This window comes from Taudactylus pleione, unplaced genomic scaffold (assembly GCF_031769625.1).
Source record: "Taudactylus pleione unplaced genomic scaffold, aTauple2 ptg000329l, whole genome shotgun sequence".
NCBI classification, from domain to species: Eukaryota; Metazoa; Chordata; class Amphibia; order Anura; family Myobatrachidae; genus Taudactylus; species Taudactylus pleione.
Genome location: NW_028284730.1, coordinates 7,755,444 through 7,767,892, shown reverse-complemented (window position 1 = coordinate 7,767,892; position 12,449 = coordinate 7,755,444). Strand labels below are relative to the sequence as shown.

The 12,449-nt window shown below is 44.8% G+C and overlaps 1 protein-coding gene across 4 annotated transcripts in view; it reads right to left on the bottom strand.

Moving 5' to 3' along the window:
* Positions 1–12,449, bottom strand: part of CDCA2 (cell division cycle associated 2) — a 70,383-nt gene that overhangs the window by 15,053 nt on the left and 42,881 nt on the right. For all 4 annotated transcript variants that reach the window (XM_088443379.1, XM_088443378.1, XM_088443381.1 and 1 more), the window contains exons 4-6: positions 8,564–8,696; positions 5,071–5,195; positions 3,809–3,899 (exon numbers count right to left, since the gene is read on the bottom strand). In XM_088443379.1, coding sequence (XP_088299505.1) covers positions 3,809–3,899; positions 5,071–5,195; positions 8,564–8,696 — 349 coding nt within the window. The remainder of the gene's footprint in view (positions 1–3,808; positions 3,900–5,070; positions 5,196–8,563; positions 8,697–12,449) is intronic.

The window sequence follows — 12,449 nt, the reverse complement described above, 5'->3', positions numbered from 1 at the left end:
AAAAGCCATATTACGCCATTGGCATATAATACATACAGACCCAATTTTGAAGGATGTGTGTAAGCTTACACCTCTGTTCTGCTATAAAAGGAGCAGCAATATGAAAGACAAGATTGTAAGGTCTGATATTGGGGCCAGAAATAAATTCACCAGTAGATTGTTAAATCCACAGATTGGATCCTTTTGGTGTTCGGGTTGTGTTAACTGTCAGCATATGAGGATTGGCAGCGTTATAGTACACCCATCTAAGAGTACTGTCTATCGCCTTAAACACCGAATGTGTTGTGATACGAAATTTGTCCCTGCAATAAGATCTATGTGGGCAAAACCATCCGGATGCTTAAAGAGAGGATAGCGATGCATCGGTCCTCCATTAAGAAAGCCTATGTGAAAATTTAACCCAGTACACCTCCGGTTGCTTGACATTTTGTTACAGAGGGTCATATCATGAGAGATTTTGTCTTCATGCCTATCGATCATGTGCCACCCCTTCGTACAGGAGGCGATAGACATGGACTCTTGCACAGGAATGCAAGTGGATCCATAAACTTGGAACTATGGTTCCCCATGGACTTAATGAGGAGTTTACTTTTGCTCCATTCTTAAATACTTAAAGGCTTGTCTGTATTATAGGTTGATCCCCGTGCCGATTCAGTTTTTTCCTTTTGATGAGTTTATTTTGACTCCTCTAAAACATTGTTGAAATATTAACAAAATATTTAATATTTGTGCTGTGTTCCATGTACTGTGTGTCATCTGTTTGTCCCTTCATTAATGCTTTATTCTTTGTCTAGACTTGCAGCACATTATATATCTGTGTTATCTATACCTGTGTTGATAGATAATTATTGAATAATGTATCAGATATTTATATAGATGTCTTGTATAGAGACACTATAAGTTACTTGTTGTTAATATTTTTTTTGTGTATGTGTATCGGGTCCGCCGGCGTCATTTCCGGCGCAGGGAACCTTTGTGTCTTCCCTTCTGAGTTGCCGTGGAGTGTTGGTTCCACCTGTTGCGCCATTTCCGGTGCGACGGGTGGTGAGACACGTCACGTGCTTCTCTGGAGACGCAGGGATCCCGGTGGCCGGATGGCGCGGCTTGTGATCTGGTACAGGTGAGCTTCATCGGTGGGTGATTGGTAGGGGTATTTAGTGGTGTTTGTGGCACTATAGCTGGACAGTTCCCTGACGAAGGATGCGAAACGGCTGCTGTCAGGACTTATCGGGTTCATGAGCATGGCTCCCCGAGCCCATTGGAGGCTATTTACACTTGAAACTATATGCTAAGTATAGATTTTCATGCTGTCAAAACTAGATTATTAGCTGAGACAAGATCAGTTTAAAATTGAAGCGTGCGTGACGCCATCTTGCAAATGGCAGCTAGACTCCATTTTAGAAACAAGAATCTGCAAGACGCCATTTTATGACCAACGTCATTTCAAGTTACAACTCAAGAGCTAAGAACAGATGGCAATGTTAATCTACCAAGGGCAACTGGAAAAACAAGCTTTCTGAGTAAAAGTAAATAGAAATAGACAATGGGTAGTTTTACATACAAATTGGGAATCCCTGGATGCAGATAAAGTAAAAGTTGTGGCAATTGTAATATAATCCAGGCATTGATATACACAATTGGATTTGTCTGAATCCTAGACAGGATGGCCCCAAATTTCACAGCTTGAAGTAATAATACATTTGCATTCCACACAAGAGTCTAGGAGAACAAAATAGGTTTTTCCCTTTGGACACAGGAAAGGTGGGAGGGTCTGCTGACAGGACATGTAGAACTATCTGGCCCAGAATGCTAAAATGTTAAGAGACAAATGCACTCATCTTCATACACACTTTAAATATGTCTTTATATCAAACCCCGAATACTCACACATTTCATATTCACACATAAGGTTCCATAAGCATCAAAATGAATGATTTAAGTTGGTTATGTTAGTTTAAATGCTGAGAAATAAAGGTTTTTGATAACTAAGGTATTATACATGATAAGCAAGTTGTGTTTGGTCTTGTTCTGATGCATACGCCTTTTACAGCATTCCGGTATTATCGGTGGAGAGATCGCATCATGCAAACTCAAGTTATGGATCGCAGAACCTACAAGCAACAAAATGTTTTAACTGTTGGAATGTACAGAAGGTGTTACTAGAAAGATTCCCCTGCTGTTAGAGGCAGGGAGAGTCTATTTGAAGCCTGTTAAATGTGCTGTAACATATGCTTCTCCTCTGGGAACCAATGACATCAGCAAGAAACTTCCCCATTGTCCTGCTTTAGTCTGAGGGGGATAAAAATGTGTGTCTGGATACTGGTTTTTTAGTCCATGCTGAATGCTGTATGAACTGAAGGTCTCTTACTGATGTCTATCTCCGGGCCCGGAGGCGCAGCGTATGTATACTGTACTTGGGGTCTGTATAATTTCCTTTTGCGCCTAAAGTGTCTCTCTCTCTTTGTGTCTCTCTCTCTGTGTGTCTCTCTCTCTGTGTGTCTCTCTCATTGTATTTATTTGCGCTTATTACACACAGATCATAGCGTGTAACTGACTGTACTTTTACTTGTGCGTTGGAACCACAGATTCCACTCCTGTCTTTATTTGCGGTCAGACTGCGTACGCAAATTAGCGTTAATCTTAGAGGTTTATAGGAAGGATATTTAGAAGGTATAGGCAGGGGTATATAAAGGTTCTGATCCAGTTTCGTTAGTGCTATATGGCTATGTATCCCTGTTGGTGTTTTTTTCATTAAAGAAACCTTTTTTACTGGATGAGCTGGATTTGTCCCTATTTGGCCTTTGTTGCTATTTTCAGATGTTATCCGAGCACCCAATATGTAAATACTCATAGTGATGTGTGCGTCCTTCAAACTTTTTCTAATATAATATATATATATATATACATATATATATATACATATACACACACATACATACATACACACATTATATATACATATACACACACACAGTACGGATTGGAATGCCCTTACACGCCACCACTGGTCGCAACAGAACAGTGGGACATATGGACACTCTCGTGGGTGTAGGCCTCTGCCACTAGGGATCAATTACAATTGGGGGGTTCCATGGACACTGGGTGATGGGAGGTAGAGTTACAACTGGTGCCTATGGACACGGGTGTATGTCTCTAACCTTAATAACACACAATAACCAATTTGTGAGTGCTTTTATGAAGAAAAAAAAAAGGTCAGTGAAGTGGTGAAAGCTGGGAATTTAGGAGACTCACAAGTAAAGTCACGATTGCAAAATACCTTTTGTCATCCAAAACAGTGCATCAAAACTACTAAACATAAAATCATGAGCTGAGAGGTTACAAGAATTACAGTAAAGTTCCTTGGCCCCATGATATTATCAAAGAGAATATTTTGAAGTGGGCAAATGGCAATGTCCTTATCATTGAAGTGAGGATGTGTTCAATATCTTAGGGGGGCAATTCAGTTAGCAACGTAATTTATCATGACTGAAAAAAAGGGGAAACTTTGGGCTATTCAATTAGAGCCCCTTATTCTCGCCTGGTAAATTACCGCATAAACTCATGGACCCATGGGTGGAACATGGTCGCGTCACCTGCTAATAGGCTATTTAACGCAGATTTCTTTTTGTGCCTGCCCCAGTAAGAGCCTGTGGGCTGCCTTTGACTCTAACTTGAATAGCCCCACTGCTTCAATTGAATTCCCCCCCATAGTCTGTTACATTCATACACATGACAGTCTCACCCATGTTAATGCTGATATTATGAACAGCAGCATCCATCGCACAGCTGAGAATAACTCTGTTCTTACCTAACTTTCTGGATACATCAGTCAACAATCCAGAAGCCAGAGAACATTCCGTTTCCGAGACCATCTCTGGCACAGGGTTCTGATGGAGTTTCTATTAATGAAGAACACAGGATATGTAGTAACTCCCATCTCTTACGTTTAATAATCAGCTTCAGTAACAATAGTAGAAGCAAAATGAATTTTTCAAGCATACTTATTTGTGCCACCCAACTCTGTATTACAAATGTATATAAGAACACAGGAATGTACTATTTTATACCTGGAGGGAGGTAAAGAGGGAGGGAACCATCAGCAACTTTTATGATGTCTAAAACTCGCTGTAATATAATCAGCAATTAGATCATCATCATAGAGCAGCTGTGGTTCTGATGCAGCTTTTAGAGTAAAAGGGGCCCATACACTAGCGACGGATTGCCGCTTTCCTGCGATGCGGAAATTCCGGGTTGCAGGAATGGTGAAATCCAACATGTTGTATTTTACAGATTTACCGATCACGATCAAAATATGATCGAGATTTACAAATTGGTGAAATTTAACATGTATAATGTCACCGATCCTCCGATGGACATCGATGGCCGCAGGTCTGCATTTCCAACCCGGGGATCGGCGTTTCCGAACTGATCGCGCAATCTGTCGGTAGGTGTATGGGCGCTATATGCCAATAGAATAGGATATAGACATATGAGAGTGCTGTCAGCACAGCTGGGGTGAATTGGTCAAATTTAGCAGCACATTTGGTGTATAGTGTACATAGCACCCGACTGATCAGAAGCTGCACCTGTCCTAGCAGCCTGAATAGCAAAAAACAGTTTAGCCTTCTGGGACAGACAATTATAGCTTTATATAGACAATATTTGGCCGTTCACATCAGTCCCTGCCCCAGTCTATATTCCCACCACATGCACACACTAGAGTTAATTTATTTCCCCTCAGGGGCTAATTGTATATTTTTGGATTGCCCAAGCAAGCACGGGGAGAATATACAAACTCCACAGGTAGGGCCATGGTGGGAATTGAACCCAGGACCTCAGAACTGTGAGGCAATATTGCCAACCATTACATCATACCTGCCCACTCCCCGCTGACAGTAACTGAGAACAGCCTGGGGGCCGCTAGGCAGGGCTGCATGTTTAGCATTTTGCTAGAACACCTCAGGCACACTCATAGTGACGTTGTACAGTATGTATGCCAGAGATCAATAACAGCAACGTTACAGTGCAACTTTGGCATCTACATAGCAATAGTATTGACATAGTACATACCTGTGTATTCTCCAGTGGCTGTGATGCATAATGTACATGAGATACACTTGAGGTCTCAGGAACTATAGCATCACACACTCTTTTTCTTTTCTCTGGGGGCTGGGAAGTCTCCTCCCAAACATTTTCTGCAGATTATTAATTACACATGAGAAGTTATCAATCTAGATGCAGAGTTCAATCTGGTTTGTGCTTTGTGCACTGCACTTTCAGGATACAAGAAAAATGGATGTAAAGTAGATCAACAGAGGAGATCTTTAAACTACCAACTATCTGGGCTTAAAACAACAAGGGCTATGATTTTATAGCATAGCAGCGATTACATTGCATAGGTAAAATCTTAATAGCTGTTATAAGTTGTTTTAAACTTGTACTATGTTACAAAATGATAGTAAATAAGTGTGGTATACGGACCTCACAATGTTTAGATTTGAGTAGGACCTTTTGCTGTGGGAGGAGGGTTGTTTGTGAGGGGGTGGGGGCTGTATAATGGATGCACACGTTTGTAGTGTAGGCTGCTAGGCCATTTAGGATGCTTGAGTGTTTCGTATAAGTGTTTAGTTCTAAAGTGCCAATATACCGGCGTTAAACAGAAAGTAAACGTACTGCAAACCAATACCACTATAGATTGACTACATTAAAGCCACAAATTGAGTTCACAAAACCTCAACAACAAACACCTGCTGTCTGCATACTCTGGTCACTCTACACTAATCTCCCTGTTTGGACACTGCAAAACTTTTCCACTTCATCTGTAAATACTTGTATTTGTACTTTCAGCCTTTCAAAAACATCTGAATGCGCATCTGAGCCCATGTCGTTTTGCCTTCTATACACTTGATAGTCCTGTCTGAATTTACCACTTAGCATTTTATTATTTACTACTCTTTATTTTTAAACATCCTACATTCTTTACCTACTTTCTACTCCTGCGTCACTGCCTTATTGCACTGCCTCTGTGTCTGCCTCCTCTACCATGCTTTCCTGCCCACCACCTATTTGTACACTTGCCCCCCCCACCCCCCTCCCTATTCCCCAAGTCGGCCACTACGACTCCTCACCCCTGTCCCATACCAATCCTCTTCACCGGGTCTCACCTTCACCCGAGATCCACCCCACCCCCCCTCACACACAACCCAGCCAATCTCATCCCTCCCATTCTCCTGTGCCCTCTGGAATACCAGGTCCATCTGTAATAAACTTAATTTCCTACTCTCGACCTTCTCGCCATCACCGAAACCTGGCTCACCCCTGCTGCCCTCTCCTTCACCCTCTCGGTCAGACCTGACAACTGCCAAAGAGGCGGAGTGGGCATCCTCTGATCCCTCAACTGCGCCTTTTGCATCATCTCACCTTAGCTCTCCCTTTCTTTTTCCACAATCAAGGTCCACCCTATCCGTCTCTTCTACCCCATTAATCTCCATGTTGCGGTTATACATTGTCCCCCAGGATCCTCCTCACAATTCCTCAACAACTTTGCTGCCTGGCTTCCCCAGTTCCTCTTCACTGAGCTCCCCTCTATCATCCTTGGCGACTAACATCCTCATTGACATCACTAATCCTGCATCCATCAATCTTGCTCTTTCCTTGTCCTTTGGACTTTCTCAATGGACCTCCACCCCCACTCACTGTCCTGGCCACTCCCTTGACCTTGTCTCTCCCATCTGTGTGCTCTCTCTGACTTCTCAAACTCTCCCTTCCCCCTTTCTGGCCACCATCTATTCTCCTTCACTCTCTCATCGCCTCCACTCCTCCCCTCGCCCAAAGCCACAGTAATGAGTCACAATCTCGAGACTCGTGACCCTGCTGTCCTGTCCGCCTCACTTGATACTCTCCTCTATCAACCATGGCCGGCCTCCTTCTACGTCGTCACCCTCACCTCCGCACTCGACTCTGTTGCCTACATCTCCACTGTCCCCCCTCCACCGTTCCAAACCACAACCCTGGCACTTCAAACTGACCTGGTTCCTGCAAAAATGCTCGCGCTCAGCCGAGTGCCTCCCTAGGAAACCTCGCTCTCTGGCGGACTTCCTCCACTTCAAGTTAGTCTTCCTACAGCTCGGCCCTCTGGCTCGCCAAGCAATCCTTCTTCCAGTCACTCATCTCCTCTCAGTCCCACAATTCCCACCACCTCTTTGGTACCTTCAACACTCTCCTTCGTCGTTGTCCCCCAACTCCCCTCCCATCCTGCTCTTCTCCCTGTACACTTCTTCCCTGGGAGAACTCATCAGTTCCTTTGGCCTCCAATACAACCTCTATGCCTATGACACGCAACTATACCTCCAATCTGCAGCTAGACTTATCTTCCTCTCTCAAATCTGCCACTCTCCTCCGCCAAAACCTGCAATGGCTCCCATTCCCCTACAGAATCTTCAAACTCCTCAACCTCATATACAAGGCCCCCCTCTAACTCCACTGCTCCCAACATCTCCAACCTCATCTCCTTACATACTCCCTCCCGCACCCTCCGGTTGGCCACTGACTGTTGCCTCTTCTCTACCCTGGTTACTGCATCTCACACATTCGAATCCAAGATTTTGCCTGTGCGGCCCCCCTTCACTGGAATAAGCTCCCTCGCTCTATTAGGCTCTCCCCAACCTTGCATAGCTTCAAATGTGCACTGAAAACCCACCTGTTCATTAATGCGTAACCCTTCCACCATATAACCTTATTACCAGGTCACTCACCCCATCCTCCTACCCTATCCACATACCCAAGCCTCATGTAATCTGTCTGTCTCTCCTCTCCCCTAGATTGTAAACTCCTAGGAGCAGAGTCCTCCTCCCTCCTGTTCTCACAGACCTCTTCTCTAACATCTCAACGACAGCCTTCACCTACTCATTGGTCATTTAGCCCAGTATTCCTCTCGCTCAAAGCCTTTTGTCTCTTCCAGCTGCTCTACTCCTGCTAGTCGTGCTGTCACTATTGGAGACAGGTTCCCCCCTTCGCCAATTACTCCTTCGCTGACACCTTGCTTCCTGGCTTTATTGTGTACTGAGAATTGTGGTACTAACAGTTACTTGTGCTCTGTTTATGTTTCAGTTACTGTATGGTAACTGTCTGTGTACCCTGTACTGTCCTACCGTTGCCCTATGTACGGCGCTGCGGACCACTTGTGGTGGTAGAGGTATGTATGTATGTATGTATATATATATAAATAAAGAAGGCAAATAAGCTGCGGCACCCGGAGACTGGTTTCAAATAAATATATTAAATAGTGTAACAAGATTAAAAAAAAAATATTACACACACACACACATATACATACATACATAAACACACACCTCTATCTCCATTCTACGGGACTTGCTACAAGTATGAAACCATTGGCTAATAGATGCTTCAGTGATCTCACCAGTTCCTTACTGTATGTCTAGGTTGCGTACTTATGAATATTGGAGCAGCCCTGAAAAAGGCCACCCCCACTGAGTGTAGATATCAGGTGCACTCATGCAGGCTAAAATTAAACAGCTTCTGTTGTTGTTTTCCAGCTCACCGTTTTCTTCCCCCTCAGAGAATCCTGGGAAGGGGATTTTTTCTTCCCTCTCCTCAACTGCCTGGAACGCATTTCGAAAGGCAGAGATTTTGTCTCGGAGCACAGAATTCCGCGGAGAAGTGAAGGGGTTTGCCTGGAAGTACACAAAACCCATAATTGTTATCAAGGTTGATCAATAAACCATTTTCGACACTAAAGCCTCCCGTGACAATGGTATATGCCAATGCAATGAGTTCAAGCCTACTGACAAAGGCGGCCCTTTTCTACCACTGCATTATTATAGTAGACGCACAGCAAGTGGGTAGTAGCTTCACACTGGCCAAGTCTTTAAGCACCAAAATCTCTTAGTACCCACTGGTTACAATTTGCTGGATACTGGTAGAATTGTAGTATGGAAAAGATGCAATATATAGAATTCTGATCGGTTGCATTAGTATAAAAATTGTTCATGTCACCCAAATAGTGTCTGTTCCGTTATTGTATAATCCCTTTCTGCAGCATAAAGACCATCTCAGTCTGTGAGGGGGAATATTGATTATAGCCAATCCATTTAATTTCTGCACTATTTGTGGGGAAACTGTAAGCCAATTCATACAATAAAAAGTAATTGGTTTATAAAAGAGGACTTCTGTCTTACCTGGTAAGTCCTTTTTTTTCGAACTTCATAGGGGACACAGACAGAGACCATGCGCATAGGGTGGAGCAGGAGGGGTATACAATCGGGAAACCGGCTGCCTTAATATCCCGGCAAGGGTGTAATGCCAGGCGTCTAGATGCCTGACATTTCCCCGACGCCGGGAGACTGGTGCCAGGCATCCCCATCGAAGGGATGCCGGGCGCTGCGAACGGACAGTCGGCGGGGGGGGGGGGGGGGGGGTCAGTTGGAGGGTTAGGTTTAGGGCACCCACGGGGGACTTAGGGTTAGGCACATATGGCGATATTACTATTAGCATCATGCGATTGCATTTTCACCATTTCTCATACACACATTAATGCGCACAATTGCGCTGTTAACTAGTCGCATATTAGCGAATGCATAAGATCCTGTATGAAACCGCTGTTTATTAGCTCCATGCGCACGCATCTGCCCCAAGTTAACTAGTGTCTTTATATCAAACCCCAAATACTTACACAGTACATATTCACATAAAAGGTCTCATAAGCTTTAAAGTATAAGATTCAAGTTTGTTCATTTATTATAATTGCTGTGAAATAAAGGTTATTTGGTAGCTAAGGTTTAATACATAATAAGTAAGTCATGTTTGATATTATCCTGATCTGCACTCTTTCAACAGCATTCCGGTATCGTTGGTGTGAAGATCGCAACATGCATTCTCAACTTATGGACCGCAGAGACTTAAAGCACTGAAATGTGCATTATATGACCAACTGTTAGGATGTGCATGAGGCAGGAAACCAGAGACAACCAGTTGTTAGAGGCTGGACTGTGTCTATTTGAATCAACCTGTTAAATGCTCTGCAACAGATGCATCCTCCTTGGGAACTAATGGCATCAGCGACAAGCCTCTCTATTGTGTTGTCTGTTTCTGTGAGAGTATAAACATGTGTGTTGTGACCCCAGTCTGAGTCTTCTTGCTGAATGCTGATAGACGGGGGTTTCTTGCTGAAGCCTACATCTGGTCCAGAGCGCTGCGTATGTATAACTGTACTTGGATCTGTATAATTCTTTGCGCTAAATTGTACTTAGATCATAGCATGTAACTGACTGTACTTTTACTTGAAATATCACTTTGTGCTTTGGAACCACAGGTTCAAGGTCTGGAGTCTTTATTTACTAAATGACTGCGTACGCAAAATAGCGTCATCCTTAGAGGTTTATAGGCAGGATATTAGAAGGTATAGGCAGGAGTGTATAGAGGTTCTAATTCAATATCCTTAGTTAGTTTATACTTACCTTAGCGACGATCGGGATTTCCAGCGCTGTCGGGCTTCCGCTGCCGGGAACTCTGCTTTTGTCAGCCAGGCGCTGCCGGGAATCGAACTGCCAACCATGCGGCTGGCGGTATTTCATACAGATTCCGCAGGAGGAGTCCAGGCACCAACCAGTTCAACTTCTTTTCCCAGCAGCACCGGGCTCCTCCCCCCCATACCCCGCCCCCAGCCTCAGGCAGGCTAGTTAAGTTAGCAAGCCAAAGGCAGGAGCGAGGCAGAGCAGAATAAAACTGATCTACACATCCTGGTCCAACACCCCAGAACGCTAAAGGAGGACTGGAAACAGAGTAAAAAAAAAAAAACACTGCCAGCCCGGTCCATCAGGGTGGGCAGTCTGTGTCTCCTATTGAGTTCGAAGAAAAGGACTTAACCAGGTAAGACATAAGTCCTCTTTTCTCTTCAGTCCATAGGGAACACAGGCAGAGACCATGGGACATCTCAAAGCTATCCCATTATGTGAGGGGACGTGCCAGAGCTTCGCTGAGGACCCCTTCGGCCAAAAGGCAGTGAAGGTGCCAAATGAACAGAACCGGACGAAAGTATGGGTGAAGGACCATAGGGCCTCTCTACAAAGCTGCTCAGCCGAGGCACATCTGGCAAGTCACCCAAGAAGTAGCCACCAATCCGGTGAAAAGATCTGACTGTAAAGACTGAACAGGAAGGACTGCCATCGCTGAAGTGTGACCAAACGGAGCAACTGTCTAAGTCCCATGTGGTAACCGGCCTGTCTCGATTACAAAATACGTAGAGGACAGAAACGGGGATCCGTCCCACATAGAACCCGAGCCCTAACCACAAACATACGGAGGGCCAGTACAATCCAAAGAGGCCTCCGCAGAAAAATAGGTGCCTGAAACGCAGGGACCAAACAGTCCTTGGTGATGAGAAACCAAAATGCTATCATAGGAAGGTAGCTTAAGCAAATACAAAGACCAGCCTGCTCCCAGTTAAAAAACCACAATGGGGAGGGACAGGACAACTCACCCCAGAGAAACGCTCGCCGGGCCGACAGCATAGCCAGCAGGAAAGCAGACATCCACGTAAGCCAACGAATGTCAGCAGAGCCCAAGGGCTCAAAAGGGCTATGACTGAAGAGCTTGAAGCACTGACAGTCGAAAGTCGACACCGGCCAGATGAGAACGCAACTCACCTTCAATGCGCCGTGACTGTGGGTTGTAGTTGATGGCAGTCACATTATCGGATTGAGTCTGCACCGGACCATGCTGTAGGAGCAGCAGAGCCAGGCAGAAAGCCCAGAAGATTGTTCGGAGATCCACAAAGTTGATCTGCACTCGGCTCACGGAAGTTGTTCATTAACCCTGGAAGGTTGTACCCAGTGTGGAATCCCAACAGGGGTGACCCCAATCTAAGCGGGACGTCTGGACCACAAGAGGAAGAGCCGAACCTTCCAGGAAAGGTGTGTGACCTGTTCAACAGAGACCATCCTTCATATGAAGAGGCCGGGAGTGAAACTAGGCATACTCCGCCATGACGAATGTGGAGACAAACGAGACCAGAATCTGAATAAGAGTGTATTGACACTCAGCGATGACTAAAAACTTTGTGAATCCTGGCCTATAGGTCCCAAGCTCTTCTGGTGAGAGGAAGACCCGCTAAACCCTGGAATCCACAAGGCCCTCAGATGGTACATCTCCTGTGACGTAGTCCAGGTGGAATACATCCTATTGATGAGCTTTCCGTGGGACTGGAGGAGACCTATTGAGAGACTGATGTGTTCCTTGAGAACATCTGGAAACCATACAAGGATCAGAAGGTTGTTTAGAAAAAGTAGAAACCTGATGCCCCTGCAGCGGAATTGATTAACCACGACTTTCGTGAACAGTTGAAGGGCCCTGGAAAGACCAAATGGCAATGTCTGAAAATGCTCCTCTTGGACCGCAAGCCTGAGGAAACTCTGGTGACTGGGCCAGAT